Genomic DNA, 20,858 nt, shown 5'->3' on the forward strand with positions numbered 1-20,858 from the left:
GAGAGATACCACCTGGATCAACTGATCAGAATTATCACTAGCAAAAGGACAAATCAAATTATATGCCCCCATATGGTTCAGTGAGGACTCAATATCACTTCTGCAGTATTCCTGCCAAAAATGCATATCCTAAATCTGAATCAGAGGGAAACACTAGACAAACCCAAACTGAGGGATATTCAACAAAATACACAGTCTGTACTCCTCAAAAATGTCAAAGTCATGGAAGACAAAGACCAAGGAACTATTCCAGACTAATGGAGACTACAGAGGCGTAACAGCCGAACACAGCATGTGCCCCTAGATTGGCTCCTGGCCCAGAATTTTTTTTTTCATTGTTTATAGAGGACATGAGTGGGACAGTGGGCAAATTTTGAGTGAGATCTGTAGATTATAATACTGTATCAATGTTCATTTTCAGAGTTTGACAATTATACTGTTGGTTATGTGAGAAAATGTCTTTTCTTTAGTAAATATACATTAGTAAATATATATTAGAGTTCTTCAAAGAAACAGAATAGGATGTATATGGAGAGAGAAAGAGCAAGTGAGAGAGAGAAAGTGAGACAGAGCAAGAGAGAGAGAGATTTATTATAAGGAATTGACTCACATGATAATGGAAGCTGACAAATCCCGAGATCTGCAGGGTGAGTCAGCAAGCTGGAAACCTAGGAGCGCTGATGGTGTAGTTGCAGTCCAAGCCTGAAGGCCTGAGAACCAACAGAACCAATGCTGTAGTCCCAGCCAAAGGCTAGAAGGCTGGGGACCCAGGAAGAGCCAGTGTTTCAGTTGAGTTTGAAGGCAGTAAAAAAGCCAATGTCTCAGTTCAAAGGCAATCAGACAGGAAAGAACTTTCTCTCTCTCTCAGGGAGGGTTAACCTTTTTATTCTCTTCAGGCCTTCAACTAATTGGATGAAACGGGCCACAACCAGGGAGGGCAACCAGCTTTACTCAGTCTACCAATGTAAATGTTAATCTTAACCAAAACACACTCACAGAAACCCCAGGATAATGTTTGACCAAATATCTGAGCATCCCGTGGCCTAGTCAAGTTGACACATAAAATAACCATCACAGATAGTTAGAGGTAAATGGACTTTATCTCTGAAACTTACTCTCAAACAGTTCAGGGAAAAAAATTATATATGTGAAGATTGATACATAGAAATAAAGCAAGTACAATAAAATGTTAATATATGGATAATCTGGGTATCAGGGTGAGGGATAGACAAGAATTATTTGTACTATTTTTGCAATTTCTGTAACTCTGAAAACACTTAAGAAAAAGTTAAAAATACAATTCACACATACATAGAGCCATATATCCAACTTGACATCTCTTCTTGAATATCATAAAGATACTTCAGATTTAAGTCCAAAACAGTACCGGACACCTAATCGTCCACTTCCCCATTCTTCCAAACCTGGTCCTCTTCCAGTATTCATCTTAGGGAATAAATGCAATCCATCGAGATGCAGAAACCTGATAGTTATCCTTCACACTTTCCCTCCCGTAACTGGCTCATTACCACATCCATGAATTTTACCCTCCTAATATATTATCTTGTAGCCACAATTTCTTCCCATCTCAATCTCCACCTCCACCACCACCACCTTGGTCCAAGTCACCATCATCTTTCATCTAGACTACTACAATAACCTCCCAGCTGGTCTCCCTTCTTGCACTCCTACCTCCTCTACAGTTTTCCACACTGCAGCTAGTGATCTTTGCAAAATACACATTGAAAGAGGGCTAAATGCAATACATGATCCTCCACTAGCTTTCTAAAAATAAAAAGTTATAAAGGACACTAATGAGACAACTGGGGAAATCTGAATATCAACTGTATATTAGGTACTGGTATGAATATTAAATGTCTTAGGTGTGGTAGTGGCATTGTGGTTATGCAGAAAAATGTCCTTGTCTTAGGAGGCACATGCTGAAGTATACAGTAGTGAAATGCAAAACTTTTTTTACAGCTAACTCTCAAATGATTCAGCAGAAGTGGTACATTTTATTTTTATTATACACACACATATTCAAAGATTAAAAAGCAAATCTCACAAAATATCAGTAGAGAATAAATTGGGTGCTCACTACTAACCTTGCAACTGACATTAAGCTTCTTGAATGTGATAAGGATATCGTGGTTATTTAGGAGAATATCCTTGTTCTTAGGAGATACTTATTGGAGTACCTAGGGATGAAATGTCATGCTATCTGCAACTTCCTTTCAAAAAAGTATATAAATATATTTCTAAAGCATATAGGATACATAAAGGACTTAAATATAAAAGTATATAAGTATTTAAAATATAATATGTAAAAAAATAGTGGAAGTAGAGGATATTGCTTTGTACTTTCCAACTTTTCTGCAGGTTTGAAATTTTTCAGAATTAGAAGTTGGGGGAAATACATATATGGAGAAATCTATAAAATATGAAGGATGCAAGATAAAATATAGATTGAATTGACAAGTTATCTATCATCTTGGAAAAATCTCATCCCTGCTTAAAACTTTCCCTTCCTTCCTACTGCTCCTAGGATAAAGACAAAACTGCCTAACAAGACCTACAGGGCCCAGCCTGGTTTGGCCCCTTCCTCTTCTCGCCACAGGCCTATGCACTCACCCCAGCTCCCAACACCATCATCTCTGCCCTGTCGGTTCCAACCATGCCTAACTACACCCAAAGGAACCACCAAGAGGAAAGTACTCTCCTCCTGGCCTTTGTACGAAATCTACCACACTATAAGCACTGAGAAAGGATTTTCGTCTCTTCTAAACTGTTCCCCTAAACTTTCTCTGCTCCCCAAAGTCTGGATGGCGTGCCTCCTTAGCATCCTGTTCTTAGTCCCATCACAGCACTCAGCACATAGTATTGCACCTGTCCCCTCATTTATCCATCTTCTCCAGCGTTCTGTAAACTGCCTGAGGACAGGGCCTGTCTTCCCTCCCTAGCCTCCAGAACTGGTCTGGTGCGCAATAATTATGTATTCAATAAATGAAATAGACTGTATTTTCTCTTATGTAAAATAAAGGAGTTGGGCTACATGACCTATAAGATCTATATTGGCAATAAAATGGGTAGAATAATCCCAAACCCAACTGCGCCGAACTCCCATTTTCTTCGCAATTCCTCCAATTCGGCACCTCCATCGACGTCCCGAGTCGGGCCAAGTGGAGACTACAGTTCCCGTGAGCCCTCGGGGTACCACGTGACCGATGCCGGTTCTAATCGCGTTGCGAGGACTCCATTTCCCAGCGTGCCTCCGGACGCGAGGTCTGCATTCCGCTCAGAACGTCGGGAGTTCTGGCCCTGAGGGGTAACTGCTGCAGCCAAGACTGAGTGCAAGGTAGTGAGGGCCCAGTCTGGGGTTCAGAGGGGACGTGTGGACACTGGCTCAACTAAAAGCCCGGAGCTTCACATACTCTACCTTTGCAGCCTCCAGCCTATTCCTTATGAATCCCCGTGGTAACGAACGTGCCTCGCGCGCAGGCCCTGTCTTAAACCCCGTCGCCGCTCCGCCGCCCGCGGAGGCTAGATTCCCGTCCGTCACACGGAGGGAAGGGGCGGTGCCTTGCGTCTCTCGCGTTGAGGCGGGTCCAAGCAGGAGCCGAGTGTGGACGTTCGCCGCGGGCGGGGGCTGGGGTAGCTGGGAGACTGGTGTCTCACCTAGCGCGAGGCCCTGTCCTTCACTGTTCCCGTCCTTCTCCCTGTGGTAGCCGATGCTGAGTGGGCAGCTGGTCGGACGCTTCTTCTCCATGGCCGGCCGCGTCTGTCTGTCCCGGAGCAGCGCGGGATCGGAGACCGTCGGTCCCGTTGAGGCCGCCATTCGCGCGAAGTTGGAGCAGGCCTTGAACCCCGAGGTGCTGGAGCTGCGTAACGAGAGCGGCGGCCACGCGGTCCCACCAGGCAGTGAGACCCATTTCCGCGTGGCAGTGGTCAGCTCGCGCTTTGAGGGACTGAGTCCCCTCCAAAGGCATCGGCTGGTCCACGCGGCGCTGTCGGAAGAGCTGGCTGGGCCAGTCCACGCGCTGGCCATACAAGCGCGGACCCCTGCCCAGTGGAGGGAGAACCCTCAACTGGACACGAGCCCCCCCTGCCTGGGCGGGAGCAAGAAAACTCGAGGAACTCCTTGAATCCTGAGAGAGAGGGAGAACCAGGATCCAAATGGGTTGGGTGAGAATAAACTACTGGGGCCTTCTTTCCTCTGTACAGTCTGGTATTTGTAAGGGATGAGGACCCTGGGGCCCATTCAACCGGCATATACACATACTCTGCAGACAGCAACTCATTTCACCTCATAGCTAACCCAGGGAAAGAGTAGTCTCTCCTGCTCTTGCCATGGACTATTCAGGGAAAAGTACGCAGTTATTTCGAATTAAATTGTGACTAAAGAACCACTAGACCTTATGAGTCGCAGATAATCCTGTACACTAAAAGAGAAATTATCATATGAGTTGAATTGCTGTGTTATTAGTGGCCTGTTGGATCAGTGCTACAGATGTTCTTGGGAGAAAATAGATACTTGAAGTGTAGGGCAGTCAGGAAGGGCTTTATTCAATCAGAAAGGAGAGGAAAGCTGTTGCAGGCAGAGGGAAGAGCCCAAGCAAAGGCACAGAAGCTGGACTAGGCAGCGAGTTATTGGACAAGACAGCAGTTACAGACACATTTGAACTTCAGACTTGGGAGTGTTTGGCTTTCTAACAACATGCCCATTTCCAAAAGGATTTGCGTTTGTTCGTGAGAAAAATCTTTTTAAAAAAATCACTAAAGCAACAAAAAGATGATAACCTAGGAAATGAATATAGAAGATGGAGAAAACTTTATATAGCACTTTTTCCTTTGAGCCTTCCAAATGTCTTATTTCTGAGGGGAACTCAAGTGATACCTAAATAAGCAACTTTGCAGTGATCTCAACGTAGAGATGGAACTTTATAAAGAAAAAGCTTGATTAACACGTGTCGACCATTTCTTGCTAAAGAGTATAGACTGCATCTGGTTGGGCAGCAGGGAGTCACTGAAGAGTTTTGAGGAAAGGCATTTCAAAGAACATTTTGGGATAGATTGATCTGACCGTGATGTAGGAGATTGGAGGCACAGAGATCAACTGATGGTGAAGGTGGAACCCTGACCAAGAGGTCAGCTGTGGAAATGGAGAGGAAGGGGTTGATTTGAGAGCTCCCACTTAAAAAGTCAGAAAAGGGCTTGATTCAAACAGTAGTGAACCAGAGAGAGGGGATTAATGGTAACCTCTCGGCAGTGGTTTTCAGATTTCCTCACAAATAAGAGTTCCCAAGGGAACTTGTTTAACATGTACAGTCTAGGTCTCCTCTCTTCTAAAAAAAGGATTCAGCTCCGCAAGTTGAGAATGGAATCTGGAATCTGTATTTTTAAAAGACACAAGAGGGTTTGGAGGAAAATTGATTCTGTTCTTAAGAAATATTACTCCAAGTTGTTTGTTTTCATTTTTGGAGATTTTAGATTTTTAAAAAATTATTTTGTAACATTGCAGCAAAAACTCTAAATATGAGATCTACCTTCTCAAATGTTTAAGTGCACAATATATTATCACTGACTGTAAGCACAGTGTCGTACAGCAGGTCTCTAGAGCTTATTTATCTTGCGTCACTGAAATTTTATGCCTGTTGATTGGTAGCTGCTTCTCCCCCAAGCCCGTGGCAACCAACATTCTAGTCTGAGTCTATGAATTTGACTATTTTAGATAATTAATATATAAACAGAATCATCCAGTATCTGTCTTTCTGTGACTTATTTCACTTAGTGTAATGGCCTCATGATTTATACATGTTGTCACATATTGCAGAATTTCCTTCTTTTTTAAGGCTGGCAGATACTCCATTGTATGTATAAACTATCTGTTCTTTATCCATTCTTCCACTCTACATCTTAGCTATTGTGAATAATGCTACAGTGAACATGCTAATGCCTCTCCAAGATCTTGATTTTAATTCTTGCGGATAAATACCCAGAAGTGAGATTGCTGAATCATATGGTACTCCTACTTTTAATTTCTGAGGAACCTCCATATTCTTTTCCAGGGTGGCTGTACCATTCTGCCGTCCCATCAACAATGTGCAAGGGTTCCAGTTTCTCCACATTTTGCCAACACTTTTTTTTGATAATCGCTATCCTGACAAGTGTGAGGTAATATCTCATTGTGGTTTTGATTTGCACCTCCCTGATGATCAGTGACATAGAGCGTTTTTTCATATTTACCTATTGGCTGTTGTATGTCTTCTTTGGAAAAATATCTATCCAAGTCCTTAGCCCATTTTTTAATCAGGTTATTTGTTTTTTTGCTGTTGAGTTATAGAACATTATCCCAAGTTTTCAAATCTGGGAGACAGAGGGGACACTCCACCTGTAAAAGTGGAAAGGTCAGGAGAGAGAGACTGACAGGAAATCATGTTTTTCTGGCCTCCCAGGACCCTCTTAGGAGGCAGGTCAGAGTTGGATATAGGTGGAGGCAAAGAAGCAGATACAGCCATTTTGGGTTTTAAGGATTTGTTTCCTTTTTATTTTTCATCAATGTTTTCATTTCATTTTTCACATCAACATAGTTGGGTTTAGGGTTCCCCAGGAGAGTAAGGGAGATGGATGGGTCCCTCCAGGGGGGTGCAGGGAAGAGGGCTGCGTCCAGCAAGTGAAGGGTGAGGAAAGGGCACACACTCGTACACTGGGCACTGGAGGGGAAAGCAGTCCTTTGAGCACAGACACCAAAGAGTTAAACAGTCACCACCTGGTTCAGTGTTACAAAATGGGAGTGACCACAGGGAGGGGGCACCGCCAGACGCAGCATGAGGAGGGTGAATTTGGATTTTCTTTTTTTGTTGTTTTCACTTTTTTCCTTTTAAATTTTTTTTTAACATTTACAAACAGCTAAAAACTACAACACATCACAGCTACAGTGGGGGGAAAGGGGGCACCAAAGAAAGCAGCCATGTGGAGTGGGGTAGGGCAGGAGCAGCTTTACCTACAGGGGCTATCCTGTGAAGAGGGTGAGATGGGGAAGCTGAGGCTTCTGGTCCCTGCATTAGGGGCCCCTGGCTTACTGTCTGACCTCTTCCCACTTTAGAGGGGTTGCTGGGAAGGCCCCTGGTTCCTGGCCCTGCCCCTTGTGCTTTTTGATCTGCTGGTTTGACCATATGCCTAGTTTCTTTCCCTCCCCTGCTACCCTGCCTGTGAGGGGACGGGGGTGGGGGTGGGAGGGCTGCTGTGCTGTTCCTGTCTGTGCTGTAGTGGGTCAAGCCTCTCACTCCAGAGGAGGCCTGTGCTTCCTGAGAGGAGGGGAGGAGGTAACCTTGTCAGGTGTCCTCAGATTTTCCTACACTGTGGGACTCTTATCCCAGCCTGGCCTAGGGCTCCTCCCTCCCAGGCCCGGCCCAGAAACAAGATGAGAGGAGATACTGTGGGAAGCAGGGCTGTGTGTGGGTCCACTGAAATTATCCTTGGCTTGTATTTCAGGACAGTATAGTCACACCCCCGGCCCACGGCACATACACATGCATACAAAAGTGTACACACGTGTTCATGTTCACACACACACACACAGTCCTGCTGAGCTGCCTCAGAACCTAATATATAAATAAATAAGAATCAGAAAGCTAATTTCATAAAATTCAGGTTTCTTACTTGGAGCCCAAACTGAGGAAGCAGAGGCCAGGGCACTGAGATTTACTGCTGCTCCCCCAGCATCCAGCAGGTGTGAGGGGACACCGGAGGCCCCTCCGACTCTAAGAAGTTCTTTTGGTCCGTGGTCTACACAAAGCCCCAGCCCCCCATGGTCATATGCCTGTGGTTTCGCTAGGGCACAGGCAGAGGGGATGAGGGGAAGGCAGGAAGCCTGATCCATAGCCCCAGGAGCCAGGAAGCGCAGGGGCCTCTCACTAACACTGGGGGAGAAGGGTGGGGCCGAGCCTTCTCTTGTGCAAAGTGGAGGGTGGTAGGAGGTGGGGAGTAGATCTGCATCCCAACACTGGGATGGAGGCGCCTTCCCTGTAGTCCCTGCCCACGGGGTCACACACATGTGCGCGAACGCGCTCGCTCGCGCTCTCTCTCTCTCTCTCTCTCTCTCGCTCTCTCGCTCTCTCGCTCTCTCGCTCTCTCGCTCTCTCGCTCTCTCGCTCTCTCGCTCTCTCTCTCACACACACACACACACACACACATACACACACACAGCTAAGACACCAAACACGGGCGAGTGGGGAAAGAGGGCTCTGGGAGCCATGATGGCAGGGCAGGGAGGGGAAAGAAGGAGTTGTTGGTCTCACAGTGTGCCTGCCACCCCCAAAGCCCCAGAAGCTCCCTCACTGCAGCACCTGCCCCCGGGTCTCAGGCAGCTTCAGGGCCAGAGAACTACCAAGGGCAAGGGCAGCTGAGGCAAAGAGGATGGGGGCAGCCTTGGTGATTCCCACAAAGGATGTGAAGATGCTGATCCCCAGCACAGCTGCCAGCTTACACAGGGCATTCAGGAAGCCGAAGGCTGTGGTCCTGCTCAGGAGTCCCCCAGCACAGCACGCAGCAGGGACGGGCCGGCCCAGGAGGGAGACGAAGGAAGAGCAGTGGGAGGGTTGGTGGGGGAAGGGCAGGTAGGTGGGAAAGTGAAGGAAAGATGGCAGGCAGTGTCCAAGAGGGAGAGGAAGGATGGAGAGATGAGAGGTGAGGGATGCACATCAGGAAATAAGGATAAATTGGGAGGCAAGGGGAAAGGACACCAAAAAACTAGGTTAATAGTTAAGACTTCAAGGAGTGAATACAAAAGCTACCAGCTTTTAGAGGAGAAACTAAAGGGGAATGTGTACCCTTTTACCCCTGAAGATGCCTTTCCCAGTCAGCCCCCTTCCTCACCCTACTTCTGCCCTGCCCTCTGGGCCCGAACCCTGCTGCCCTGCCGCCACCACACTCCAGCTACCTCTTGTCCGAGGGGTAGAGTTCAACAGTCAGCACGTCCAGCGAGTTCCAGGATGCAATGCTGACCCCCCCAAAAAGGCAGAGCAAAGCGATCATGGCCGACTCGCTGTTCCCAAAGGACAGGAAGAAGCAGGAGACACAGGACATGACGCTGGAGCCAGCTAGAGCCGGGGAAGGAGGAGGCAGCATGAGCCTGGCCACGGGGGAAACCATCCGCAGCCCACCCTGCCCTGTCAGCCAGCGTTGAGATGAGACTGTCCTCTTGCCAAGGTACCCCAGCCTCCCTCATAATTGTCCTTTTGTTAATAATACCCGTGCCAGCCATTTCTTCAGTGCCAGTTATGGGCCAAGCAACTCGATGCTTTACGTGCACTGATCTAATATGTAGCTTCATGAGGCAGGTACTGTCATCACCCCCATGCTGCAGGTGAGACAGCTAGGCTCATAGAGGGAAAGTAACTTGCCCAAGGTAGGCGATGGAGCTGAGATTCAAAATCCATCACCTCAAAGCCTGTGCCCTGCACTTGCTATTCCGCATACCTCCTACCCCCAGGGGAGCTTCCCTGCCAGACCCCTCGCCATCCTGCAGCCACCCCCAAGCAGAAGAGATAGAACCTTCTCTGGCTAAGCTCTTCCACAGACTAAGGTGAGAAGCCCATTGACAGCCTTCCCCTTCGCCAAACCCCTCATCAGTCCTGACGCACCACCACCCAGCCTGTCCCCTCACCGAGCATTCGGAGCCTGCCGATCTTGTCCATGAGCAGAGCAGACACAATGTTCCCAGGAAGCACAGCCAGCGTCCCCAGGAAGCTGACGAAATACACCATGTAGGCGCCTTCGCCCGTCCCTGTCACGTCTAGGGGGCAGCCCTCCTTGTTGTGCAGGAATGTGCTGTTCACCAGACGGCTGTTCACGAACTTGTACTCAAACAGGTCTGGGGGCGAGGGCCGAGACAGGCAGACAGTCATGGCCGATGTGAGAGGGAGGAGCTGCAGCCTGTGCTCAGGGCTCTGCCTTTATGGGGTTTGGCAGGGAGGGCACTCAGGATCATTCAGGGCGCTCACTGCCAAGCATCCGACACATGACTATGGGAACTGGACTCTATGGCACAAAGTGACCGTAATCTACGGAATGAAACGGTGACTGGCTGTTTCCAAGTTTTCTCATTAGTAGTGCCTGCTTCTTTCCCATTCATACTTTTTGCCTGCTCGAGCTGACTGTAAGCAGTAGCGGTGCCATAAGTTTAGGAAAAAATACTGAGCAAAATATTAAAAATCATTAAAAGCCCCATCATTATTTTTTCCTGCAAGATGGGAAAGCTCACCCAGTCCTCCACTTAGAGGTGGGAAACCTCAGTCTGGTTTCCAAAACCATCATTTCATGCATATGCAGTTTGAGAATCACTCTTAAAGAAATGGATTAAGGCCATGGCCCCCAACCTTTCCTCTACCAAGTGACCTTTTTATTGTTTTTCTTTCTCCCAATGACCCTGTTTTGAATGGTTTTTGCCCTCTTCAAAGGTGCATTAACATCACCACACTGAGTTGTTTCAATTCTAACCAAAGGCAAAGAAACTTGATGTTTTTGTCAGATATTTTAACTATTACAGAAAAGTTTTCAATTTCCATTAGATTTTTCGAATTATTGGCGGTAGCTCACAGGCCCCTGTACCAGCCTTCAAGGCTCCGGAGAGCTCAGCTTGCAGACCCTGAGCTAGGGAATGAGGAAGGTGCCCTCCCCGCCTCTTCAGGGTCCACCCAGCCCTTCAGTCAGACAGCCACTGGCCGCCCCACCTTACCAGTGTTATAGAACACGGTGTTGATGAATGTGCAGTTGCGGAAAAAAGTGTTGCTGGACGTGACATCCTCAAAATAACACTCCTCAAATAGGGAATCCTCAAAGGACACTGACTTCAGACGCAGCCCAATGAACCTGTAAGGCCAAGATGATGAGAGATCCCCATTGTCTCCGCCAGGACCCACTCCTTTAGTGCAGTTACAGAAAGCGGCAGCACCAAGGAGAACCACAGGTCTTTGGCTCACACAGGCACCTCTCGTTTGTGTGGCCCTCTGTTGTCTATGGCAGTGTACCTTGATAAACTCTTTTTCTAGTCTACAAACAAACAAACCCACAGGTCTTTGCCCCCCAAATACCTTGTCTCCGAACTCCTAGACTCACAAAAGAGACAAGGGGTAGAAGGGACAGGAGGAGTGAAGTGTAAAGGTCCCCACATACTTGTCATTGAAGTACTGTCCCCCTCGGTGGATCTGATTCTCCAGGGTGAAGTTAAAAGTCACATGCTCTACACGCTCCCCTGGGAACACTTTGGTGCGGGCTGCATAGTCCACTGCTTGGAGATGGCGGATCATGTCAGGAAACCAGACAGTCAGGCCATAGTAGCTGAAGAGTGAAGGGCAGTGGAGTCAGACAGGGCTCAAGGATTAGAACCACATAGTCCAGGAGGGGGAATAGAGGAGTCAGTCCATGCCAGGACCTTGCCTACCTCCCAGCCTCATCTCTCACCTCACCTCATCTTTCACCAGTTGCTTGGTTCTAGGGGAACTTCAGGCTCTTCTGACCTTCCCACCATACTCTTTCTTACCTTCCAGGCATTTGCTCTTCCCTAGTCCACCCTTTAAAAGTCTCCCTAGCCCACCCTTAGCCTGTCTAACTCCTGTTCATCCTTCAGGACTTAGATCCCCTCTCCTGCCCACCCCAGACCTGGGCTGGGAAGCCCGCTCGATCATGTGCTCCCAGAGCACCTCCCCTGCTGTGACACTCATCACACTACCTTGTAGCTAGTTTTGTCTAGCTCTCTAAACAAAATTTAAACCCCATGAGGACTGGGACCACATCTGTTCCAGCCCAGCAGAGTACCTGGCACAGAATAGAAACAGTACTGTTCAGCCTGTAACGTAAGTTTGTTGGATTAATGAATGAAGTAGAGGAGCTGGTGGAGGATCAGAGGGGATCTGAACAGCACCTTCCCTCATTTTCATCCCTTTCATTTCCATTTCTTCCACCTCTCTCCCAACCCACAAACCACCACATAACACCTGCCCCACCCACCTCCTCACCTGAACGACATGGTGAACCACACGCCCATCATCATCAGAGTGATGCGTCGATATTCTGGACCGAAACAGGAGAGGAAGTTCCCCCAAACCTGGGCATAATAGAACAAAGTCAGGCAGTGGCTGACAGACAGTAGTTCTAGCACCTGCAGGTCCCAGTTCTTCAGCCCAGCCACCTCCCTTCAGTTCATGCATCACCCCCACACCCAGGCTGGAGCCCTGCCTTCCTCTCCACCTCCCCCGCTCCCTTCTCTCTCTCCACCATCCCATCCCCCATTACCTGCCCTCCTAGGCTCAAGGCTCGGACCCCCCAGCGCTGGTACCAGGTCCCTGTGTCTGACTGGATTTCAATCAACTCATCCTCCTGGTGAATTGTCTTAATGTGGGTGACCTGGGGTCAAGAGAAGGAGTGAGCGAGCAGTCACATAGTCTGTATTTTCCACCCCTTCCAAGTACCTCAGTTTCTCTTGCAGCAGCAAAATGGGAGGTTGGTGGACATGAAACCCCAAGAGATTTCATTGAGGGAGTGTGGCTGGAGTGGCCTAGGAAGTGGTGGGGATAAGGAAGGTGGGTGACTAGAGAGGGGCCAGGGTGGGGCTGGGGCTGCAGGGGCTTGGAGGACTGAGGGGGAGGACTTACTGAGAAGACTCGCTCAGGATGCCCCTTGGCTCGCATGTTGGTGTCATGAACCTGCTTCAGCACCATCCAGGCCTCATCATGCTTCCCATTCTAGAGCCACAGACACAATCCCCACATCTAGGTTAGCCCCTTCCTGACCCAGGGTTGGGGACCCCCTCCCTCCAAACTGGCTTCTGGAGTCACAGGACCCAAAAAGGCTCCTCCCACAACCCCTGACGTATGGACACATCCATCATCCACTCTGAAAGAGCCCCAGTGGGAGTACAGCAAGATATCATCAGACTTGGGGGAGTCCAGGGTCCTAACCCAGGTCCTAGGCATCCCCTGTTACAACGGAAAGAGAAAACAGAAAACAGGAAATGACGATGGTGGGCAAGTATGTAGTCGGGGAAGGGGCAGCATCCTAACCCTGCTGGACCAAGATAAAGTTGGAGGGGGAAAGAGTACGCAGCAGGATCTTCTCTTGAACTGTAAAGTCAGGGCGAGGGCCAGGGCCAGGACCCCTGCCCGCAAATCCCTAAGCCACCCATGGCTGAGCAGATACCCTGGTTTCTCCACCCATGGAACTCCTCTGGAGGTACATTCCAAAACAAAGGAAGCAAGATAAAGTCCCCCAGAGCATGGACCCTGTGAGGAAGGAAGGCAGCCACAAAGGACCAAACCAGACCCACAGTGGGTGTTTGAACACAGGAGCCTCTGCTGCCCTACCCGCAGCCCAGCCCCATCCCCATTCACCTCCAGGAAGAAACGGGGGCTCTCAGGCTGTGTGGTCAGAGCCCCAATGGCAAACACAGAAGGAAAGGCGCAGACGAGGACAAAGACCCTCCAGCTGTGGAACTGGTAAGCGGACCCCATCTGAAAGCTCCACCCTGGCAGGGACAGAGGCACAGAATCAGCAGAGAGGCCAGAGGATGGAAGGTCCTACCACTGGCAGCACAGGAGAGGAGGGAGAGAGTCTGGGGTGCGCTCCCAGGGGGCTGCTCACCGTAGTGCGGGATGATGGCCCAGGCCATAGCAGCTGCGTACACTCCACCGATCATCCAAAACATGCAGAGCCAGCTCAAGTGCTCCCCGCGTTTCTCCTGGGCCAGGAACTCCGAGAAATAGGAGAAGACAATGGGGATGGACCCTCCAATCCTGGAGGGCATTGGAAGAAGTCCGTGTTGGAAACTGGCCGTATTCCTGGCCCCCTGCCCCAGTGCTCTGAATCCCCAAGTCCCTTCCATCTTACAAACCTTTTAAAGAGACTCCTCACACATACCCTGTGGGCTCCCTCATCACAGCCATAAGCACCCATCCTTGGGACTCTGGGAAACAAGCAGGCAGGTCTCGGGGAAAGGGAAGAAATGAACATGAATCTTGAAGATGACTGCAGAGCGGAAAGGGAGGGGCGATAATTCTAGAAAAGAGGGGAAATCCCCAAAGGAAAAAGAACCGAGGAGTCTAAGGGCATGTGTGTGGGAGCAGGCCAGAAAAGAGCTTGGGGACAATGCAGAGAATGCACCCAGGTGGCTGAGGAAGTGTAGGAGTTGCGCAGGCCGAGGCTTCAAAGTTCCGGCAGATGTGGGTACCAGCAAGGTCTGTTACTGAATGCAGGAGATGTGTCGACTCTGGGAAGGGGATAACTCAAGGCTCCACAGGTGCCCAGGGGTGAGTCTGAGACCCACTAGGCCTCTTCATGGAGTCAGGTTCAGAATGGAACTAGCGGATGGGGTGGAGGACTCTGCAGTGAACCAGACATGGAATAGCATTCTGCACAGGCAGCAGACAGGTCCTGGACAGGGAGAAGCTGGCCTGAAGACAGTGGGAGAAAGGAATTCATTCATTCAGCTCATACATACTTCAGGTCCATCTGGTGTGCCTGGCACTGTGCTGGACTCTAGAGACACAACAGTGACAAGACACAGTCCTGCCCTCCAGGGGCTTGGGAGGTGGACACTCACCCAACTCCAGAAAGGAGGCGGCAGAAGAGGAAAGTGCCATAACCCTGGACAAAGGATGAGAAGAAGGCGAAGACGCTGTTGACTGAGAGTGAGATGAGCAGACACTGTCTTCGACCCAGCCGATCAGCCAGACCTCCCCAGAGGAAGGCTCCCACCATCATGCCCAGGTAGACAATGAGGCCTGGAATGAGGAAAGCAGAGGCAGAAGGGATATAAGCAGACACACTTCAATTCTCCCACCCCCTGAACAGTAAATGAGCTGAAATTGCAGCAGAATGGATGGAGTTGCTGAAGGGCTTCCAGGAGCTAAGTCTACCCAGAGATGAGAGCAAGTGAGAGAACTGCGTGAGCAAAGATGTCTGTGCAGGCCGGGGGGTCAAGGCAGGGATGCAGATATTGGAGACCCCCAGAATTCTTTCTCTCCCTCTCATTCCCTCTTGCTCGCTCTCAGTTCTCACTCTTGCTGTCACACACACATGAACACATAAACACACACACATACAAGACACCCCCATATCTGGCTTACATGGAATGAGGAATGGATCTGCCTCGATTCCCAGACCCTCCCAGGGTCCCCTCGACCCTCCCTGCCATGATGCCCTCAAAGCAGCAGGAGGTGTCTCTCATGTTCCCTGGGAAAGAGGCACCATTCCTTCAATCCTCCCAGGAAATCCCACACACAAAATCCATCCTTTACTCCTTTCAGGTCCAATACTTCTGGTCCTAAAACTCTCCTGTCTCTTACTTCCTTCGTAAAATCAGACGTGGAATTGATCTTAAAAGTCATCTACTACAAACTCCGCCCTTTACCCATGCCAAAGCCAAGCCCCAGGGAGAGGGCAACTGCCCGAGATCTTACAGCAACTTGGTGGCAGGACAAGACCAGGTATCTTTCCGAGTGAATCTAGGGGCTTTCCTCCCTCCAGGTCCCCATCAGCAAGGGTCATGAGAGACCACCTGCTGACCCCTGAGCACTCCCACGGCTGACCAAGAGCAAGTGTGTCCAGTTTCTCTGGCTGAAGACCCAGGATCCTTCCCCTCCCACCCCCCACCACCTCAAACTGACCCTTCTCATTTAAACCAGAGTTTGAATACTGACTTCTTGTTCCCCCCCAAAAAAGAAAGGAATCAGGATAACAGGAGGGAAGGCTCTGAAGAAACATTAAATGGGGGCCCGTCCCACCATGGCCACCTCCTGCAGAACTAAGCAGACCACCAGTCAACCACTGGCTCAAACCCCAGCTGCCCGCCCTCAGGCCCCTCTTGCACAAGCAGCCTCGCTATGACCCAACCACCAGAGGAGGCTGTGTTCTGGGGAGAGTATGCAGAGGAACCTTGAGCCCTCTAGGGACATCCTGGAAGCAGGGTCCTTAGGAGCTCAGTAGTGAGGACAGGAGCAACTCTCTGGAACAGGAGTGTTTCCACAGTTTGGGGCGGGACAGGGCTGGAGTGCCCCCCAATGTCTTACCCAGCATGCCTTTGTTGGAGTCAGACAGGCACATGTCCTTCTCAGCACTGGGCAGCACGAAGCCCACCACGAAGACCTCGACGCCATCAGCCATCAGCGCCAGACCAAGCACGAAATAGAGTGTCCACTGGAAGCGGCCATGGCCACACTCCCGCAGGATGGCTTCGTACTGCTGGGCTAGTTCTTCCCGCTCTTTCCGCCGCTGTGCCTCTCCTCGTCCCCCAGGGGGGCCTTCCCCATCACCCAAGCCGCCCCTCCCTCCTGCCAGGGGTGCCCCGTCTGCCATCCGCTCGCCTTTGCCCCCAGACTCTGCCCGAGGGATGCCCTGATATTCCCCTTCGTAGATCTCATCATCCTCATCATGGCCCTCGGTGGCATCACTAGATGCGCCACCTTCCTCCTCATCCTGAGCCCCTTCCCCGCGGTAATAGCCGTCAGCAGCGGCGGGGAAGTCATCATCATCCTCCTCCTCCTCAAAGCGGGAGTAGGATCTCCGGGAATATTCGTCCTGGACTCTGTCCAGGCCCTTCACCACCTTCTTGGCTGCATGCTTTTTGACTTCCTTGGCAATGTCTTTGGCCCCACGGATGAAAGCCGCCCGGTCTCTGAAGCCCTCTTCCATGATGGGGCTTTGGGAATGCTTCACAGGAGCTTCCCAACTCCTTATTCAGAGTTTGTGCAAGGACTCGTGGAGTCAGAAAGACCTCTTCTCCCAGTTACTTAGATGAAATGTGTTCGAGTATCTCTGGGCACAGAATAGGAGGAAACAGGACCTGGCCTAATAGACCAGTGTCTAGGGGAGGAAAGGCGGGAGAGGCGCTCTGGCCCACAGCCAGCTCAGTTGGGTGCATTGGGAAGGGAGAGGGGGAGCGGGGGAACAGGAAAGGGAGGGGAAGCCAGGTTGGGGAGGCTAAGCTGGGGAGCCAGGGTAACTCAGAAAAGGCTGCTACTTCTCTTCCAGGAGATTCTGGAGATCTAGAAAGAAAGAAAAATATAATAATAAGAGGGAGAAAAAGGAGGTTGTGAGGGCTAAGACACTGAAGAGGGCCAATATAGAGTTCCTGCCAACCCAGAGTCCCACCTGGCCACGTTGTATAGAGATGGTCTCTTTGCCTCAGGCTGGCACACAGTAAAAAGGGATGACTATCTGGGCCAACTGTGGGCCATTCAAGTGTACAAGCCCCCTTACTTTGACCTTGGAGACTAGACCCATGTGATTTGCTCCAGAGTCATGGTCACCTGCCCAGAGCCCTTTTCCTAACCTCTTGCCCCACATCAAGATCAGACCCTTTGCTCTACCACCAATCTGCGAAGCACAGAAGAGGAAACAAACTAGGACTCCCTGCTCGTCTGGTCTGGGTTCCTTACTGTGGGTGGAGCTTGAGGAGAATGTACAGAAGGCACTGAGTCCTCCAACCTGTTGCCTTCAGTCCACTGATGGCTTTGAAGGTGGGGCTTCCACAGTCCTTCCCTCAGGTTCCATGTTTATAGGCCTCACAGACAGAGGTCTTCTCCTAACATAGCTCAGCAGGTGAAAACGCAGCTTCCAGAGTCAAACAGACTGGAGCCTGACTTCCTGCTTCAGCACTTACCAGCTAAGTGACCATAGGCACCTCCAAGATTCAGTTTCCTCTTATCTAAGAAGAGGAAAGTAAGGATTAAATGACAAACTGCATATAAACTCCTTACCATAGTACCCGGCACATAAAAATTGATAAATATTGGTTATTACTCTTTGTGGTGGTAATAATGTAATGAGATGCCCAGTACTTCACAAGATCCCAGAACAAAAGCCACCTGTGGATGCCCTTTAAGGTGAGCAGCAGAAAGGGACACTGGCAAGGAGAAAGCTGGGTCTGTGCAGAACACATGACAGTTATACAACCTAAGTTGAAATCCCAGCTCTGCCACTTACTTACTAACTGATCTGGGCAGCGTACTTCTCTAAACCTCAGAGTTCTTATATTTAAATTGGGAATAATAATCTCTATTCTCTGAGTTGATGTGAGAATTCAGTCTCACAAAAGATATTCTATTAGTTTCCTTCCTTCCTATTAGATTGAAAAATGTGAAAGCAGCAGCAAGCAGTGAAGGGCAAGCAGGGTGGGGGTCATACTTAGATGCTGTCATATCCTCCCAAAACAGTCCCAAGACCCCTCTGTGTTCAAACTAATTCCAGCAGCTGGACCCACACTGTCTTCCTACAGACAAACAATATTTAAGGCTCACAAAAAGGGAGGTCTGGAACCTGAGACCACAGGGAAGAGGGCAGATCAAAGTCTAAGAAAGAAGTGATGACTGGTTTTTGCCACCTTCCTTCAGGACAGCGTGAGTGGGCCCTCTTCACTAGTGGGGGTGGGAACGGCAGTGACTGATCAGGCTCATATATTTCCAACATGGGGGTCTCAGGTCTATAGTTGCACCTCATTTCTCCATGGCCTCCCTTCCTAACCCCCCTTAATCCCCCTGCTCCTCCTCCAGGAGTCAAGGAAAAGGGAGTCCACAAATACCGCATTGCGTAGGAGGCTGATGTAGAATGAAGGGGGCCTTGGGCCTCCCCGCAGGGAGGTATAGGAGAACCCCCTCTTCCTTCATAGAAGCAGAGGAAGCAGGACTAGATTCTGATCAGAGATCATTCCCCTAAAAATATCCGGTCTCCTTCTGCTCCCACCCATCCAGGGCCTTCATTAAATGCACACGCGCGCGCGCGCGCGCGCGCGCACACGCACACACACCCCATCCCACCCCACCCCTGGCAGAAGGGGATGAGTAATGCTATGTGGTTCAAAAAGAAGCACTGGCAAGTAGAGCCCTACCCCGCCCTCAGGTCAAATGTGAGCAGTGGACCACAATGACCAGAACCAGTGACCCCTATGTCACCTTCTTTTCTTTGTGGTTCAGGGCCCAAAGCATCCCCCATGTAAGAGAAGGGACTGTGGAATCCCCTTACTGCATGCAATTTGCTTTCCTCTCCTTTCTTTCCCAACTAGGCTCTCCCCCAAACCCTGAAGGAGGCAGATGGACCCACCAGGAGCCATGCCCTGTGTTTGTTAACACTCTTCACCCCTGAGAGGTCCGGGAAGGGTACGAAGGCCCTCAGAGCCACAGCAGGATATGATGGCTCAACAGCCAGCTCCCGCAGGGCCAACAAGCCCAGGAGGTCAGGAGGGAGAGAAAAAAGACAAATTCTTTCAGCTCATGAGGAAGTAGTGCTATTTTTAGCCCCAAAAGCAGCACAGGGTGGCTAAGCCTGCGGGAGAGAGACAGCACTTGGAGAGGTGGAGGTTAAAGGAGACAAGATGCAGGGTTACAGGGCCCTTTAAGGTTGGCTGGCTTCACCTGACCGGAAAATGTGCCCAGGAGATTTTCTGCGGAGGATGGGGGAAGGGGGGAGACTGAGCAAATGCTTCCTTTCAGGACAATTCACTCAGCCCTGGGTAAGAGGGGAGTCTAGAAGCACCCCCATCAAAGCCTGTGACTTTGGGAGCCACCAGGTTCACTAACCCACCCTAGCACAGGTGACAAGGTCATTAAGAAGCAATCACTTATCAAAACATCCACGGAGGGGGAGGTGCTGGGGCACCATTTCCCATTACAGCTGGGTGACTGAGCCTCGGTCCCCACCCCAGGACAGTCAGGGCTGCACCTCTCCTCCCTGTACCCTCCCCTAGGGTTAGGAGGATGGAGCACCCACAGTTCTGAGGAAAAAGACCAAGTTGTCAGCCGAGAACGCGCAAGGAGAAATACAGAGAGACAGGACGCCGGCAGAAACCACGACACGCACAGGCATAGAGACCGCTCCCCGCCAGCGTTTACCGCGACCCCCACCCCATCCCGCCCCTGCTACGGTCTAAGGCACGAGCCCCTAGAACTGACTGAACCCATTCCCTGAGAGCCTCCCCTCACCTTGGATTCTGCTGCTGGACAAGTGCCCACCATCACTCAGCACCCCCTCCCCCCTGCTCCGGAGCAACTGCCTCCAGCCCCCGCCATCCTGCCCCCAAGCCTGGCCGTTTATCAGTTCTTGGTACCCAGCATTTCCGTTCTTCCGTCTCTTCCCTCCCTCCTTCACCTGCCCTTCCTCCACTCCCCCCTCCCAACTCAAGTCCAGGCGCACAGAGGCAGCATCCATTCTCTGGCCCCAGCCAAGGTCATTTATCATTCACGGGGTGGGGGGGCGCGGCAAGGTGAGGAGGGCATTGGAGTTTGAGGGAATCTTACAAGCCCCCCACCCAGTTAATATCTGAGGAAGATAGTTGGGACTTGGTTAATGCAGAGAAAAACGCCATATATATATATGTATATACATAGTCTGATAAGCACAACGACTGAAATAAATGTCCATTCAAACCACCACCAATCCCCTCACCCCTAAAGAGGGGTGGTCATCCTCCCCACAAGCAAAGCATCGGAGGATAAAATGGCTGCAAGGCAAGGATGCTTCTGCCCAGGGCGGGGCGGAGGTGAGACACTTAGAGAGGGGTCTTACCTGGGCTGGGTCCCCCCGGTAAGGGAGTCCCGGGTGAGGGCGGGGGTCCCGGCCGTGGGGCTGGCGGCAGCGGCGACTGCTCGGGTACCAGGGGAAGCGGCACTGCAGACCTGACCCCCCCACTTCCACGCTCCGGCCCCGCCTCCGCCCTCCCCCCCCCGCACCCCCCCACCGCCACTGAGCATCGGGAGAGACCATTATTGGGGGTGGCAGAAGAAAAGAGGATGGGAAGGGACTGAGGTCTCCGCGGAGAAGCGGTGAAGGGGCTAGGGGTGTTGTCGGGTGCAGCAGGAGATGACACACAGCCC

At 50.6% G+C, this 20,858-nt stretch overlaps 2 protein-coding genes across 6 annotated transcripts; one reads left to right on the plus strand and one right to left on the minus strand.

Annotated features, from left to right (window-relative positions):
- Positions 1–3,231: 3,231 nt before the first annotated feature.
- Positions 3,232–9,073, plus strand: BOLA1 (bolA family member 1). Of its 3 annotated transcripts, XR_012501268.1 has the most exons (3): positions 3,378–4,182; positions 6,066–6,171; positions 9,056–9,073. XR_012501268.1 is itself a non-coding variant. In XM_074349355.1 (2 exons), the coding sequence occupies exon 2, from the start codon at positions 3,729–3,731 to the stop codon at positions 4,140–4,142; it is 414 nt and encodes a 137-aa protein (XP_074205456.1). In that variant the 5' UTR covers positions 3,232–3,355; positions 3,726–3,728; the 3' UTR covers positions 4,143–4,207. The 3 variants fall into 3 exon arrangements, 2 of the variants coding, with proteins under 2 accessions (XP_074205456.1, XP_045375175.2); XM_074349355.1 differs by lacking the exons at positions 6,066–6,171; positions 9,056–9,073 and adding an exon at positions 3,232–3,355 and having other exon boundaries at positions 3,726–4,207; XM_045519219.2 differs by lacking the exon at positions 9,056–9,073 and having other exon boundaries at positions 6,066–6,242.
- On the minus strand, positions 6,278–20,691 carry SV2A (synaptic vesicle glycoprotein 2A). Of its 3 annotated transcripts, none has more exons than XM_074349352.1 (13): positions 20,551–20,691; positions 16,062–17,036; positions 14,594–14,774; positions 13,636–13,787; positions 13,386–13,519; positions 12,651–12,740; positions 12,292–12,402; positions 12,015–12,103; positions 11,173–11,337; positions 10,736–10,869; positions 9,665–9,871; positions 8,939–9,098; positions 6,278–8,517 (listed from the first exon to the last, which is right to left on the minus strand). In XM_074349352.1, exons 2-13 carry the CDS (start codon positions 16,681–16,683, stop codon positions 8,334–8,336), a joined length of 2,229 nt encoding a protein of 742 aa, XP_074205453.1. In that variant the 5' UTR covers positions 16,684–17,036; positions 20,551–20,691; the 3' UTR covers positions 6,278–8,333. The 3 variants fall into 3 exon arrangements, with proteins under 3 accessions (XP_074205453.1, XP_074205454.1, XP_010956821.2); XM_074349353.1 differs by lacking the exon at positions 20,551–20,691 and adding an exon at positions 17,654–18,802; XM_010958519.3 differs by lacking the exon at positions 20,551–20,691 and having other exon boundaries at positions 16,062–18,802.
- Between the last annotated feature and the right edge of the window lie 167 nt (positions 20,692–20,858).

The sequence above is a fragment of the Camelus bactrianus genome, chromosome 21 (assembly GCF_048773025.1).
Source record: "Camelus bactrianus isolate YW-2024 breed Bactrian camel chromosome 21, ASM4877302v1, whole genome shotgun sequence".
Lineage (NCBI taxonomy): Eukaryota > Metazoa > Chordata > Mammalia > Artiodactyla > Camelidae > Camelus > Camelus bactrianus.

Coding starts and splice junctions, on each gene's coding strand:
- SV2A (XM_074349352.1), bottom strand. CDS start 16,683: ATGGAAGAGGGCTTCAGAGACCGGGCGGCTTTCATCCGTGGGGCCAAA. Junction 12,741..13,385: donor GCCCCCGTTTCTTCCTGGAG/GTGAATGGGGAT, acceptor CTGTGGCTCTAG/AATGGGAAGCATGATGAGGC. Junction 11,338..12,014: donor TGGTTCACCATGTCGTTCAG/GTGAGGAGGTGG, acceptor TTCACTCTTCAG/CTACTATGGCCTGACTGTCT.
- BOLA1 (XM_074349355.1), top strand. CDS start 3,729: ATGCTGAGTGGGCAGCTGGTCGGACGCTTCTTCTCCATGGCCGGCCGC.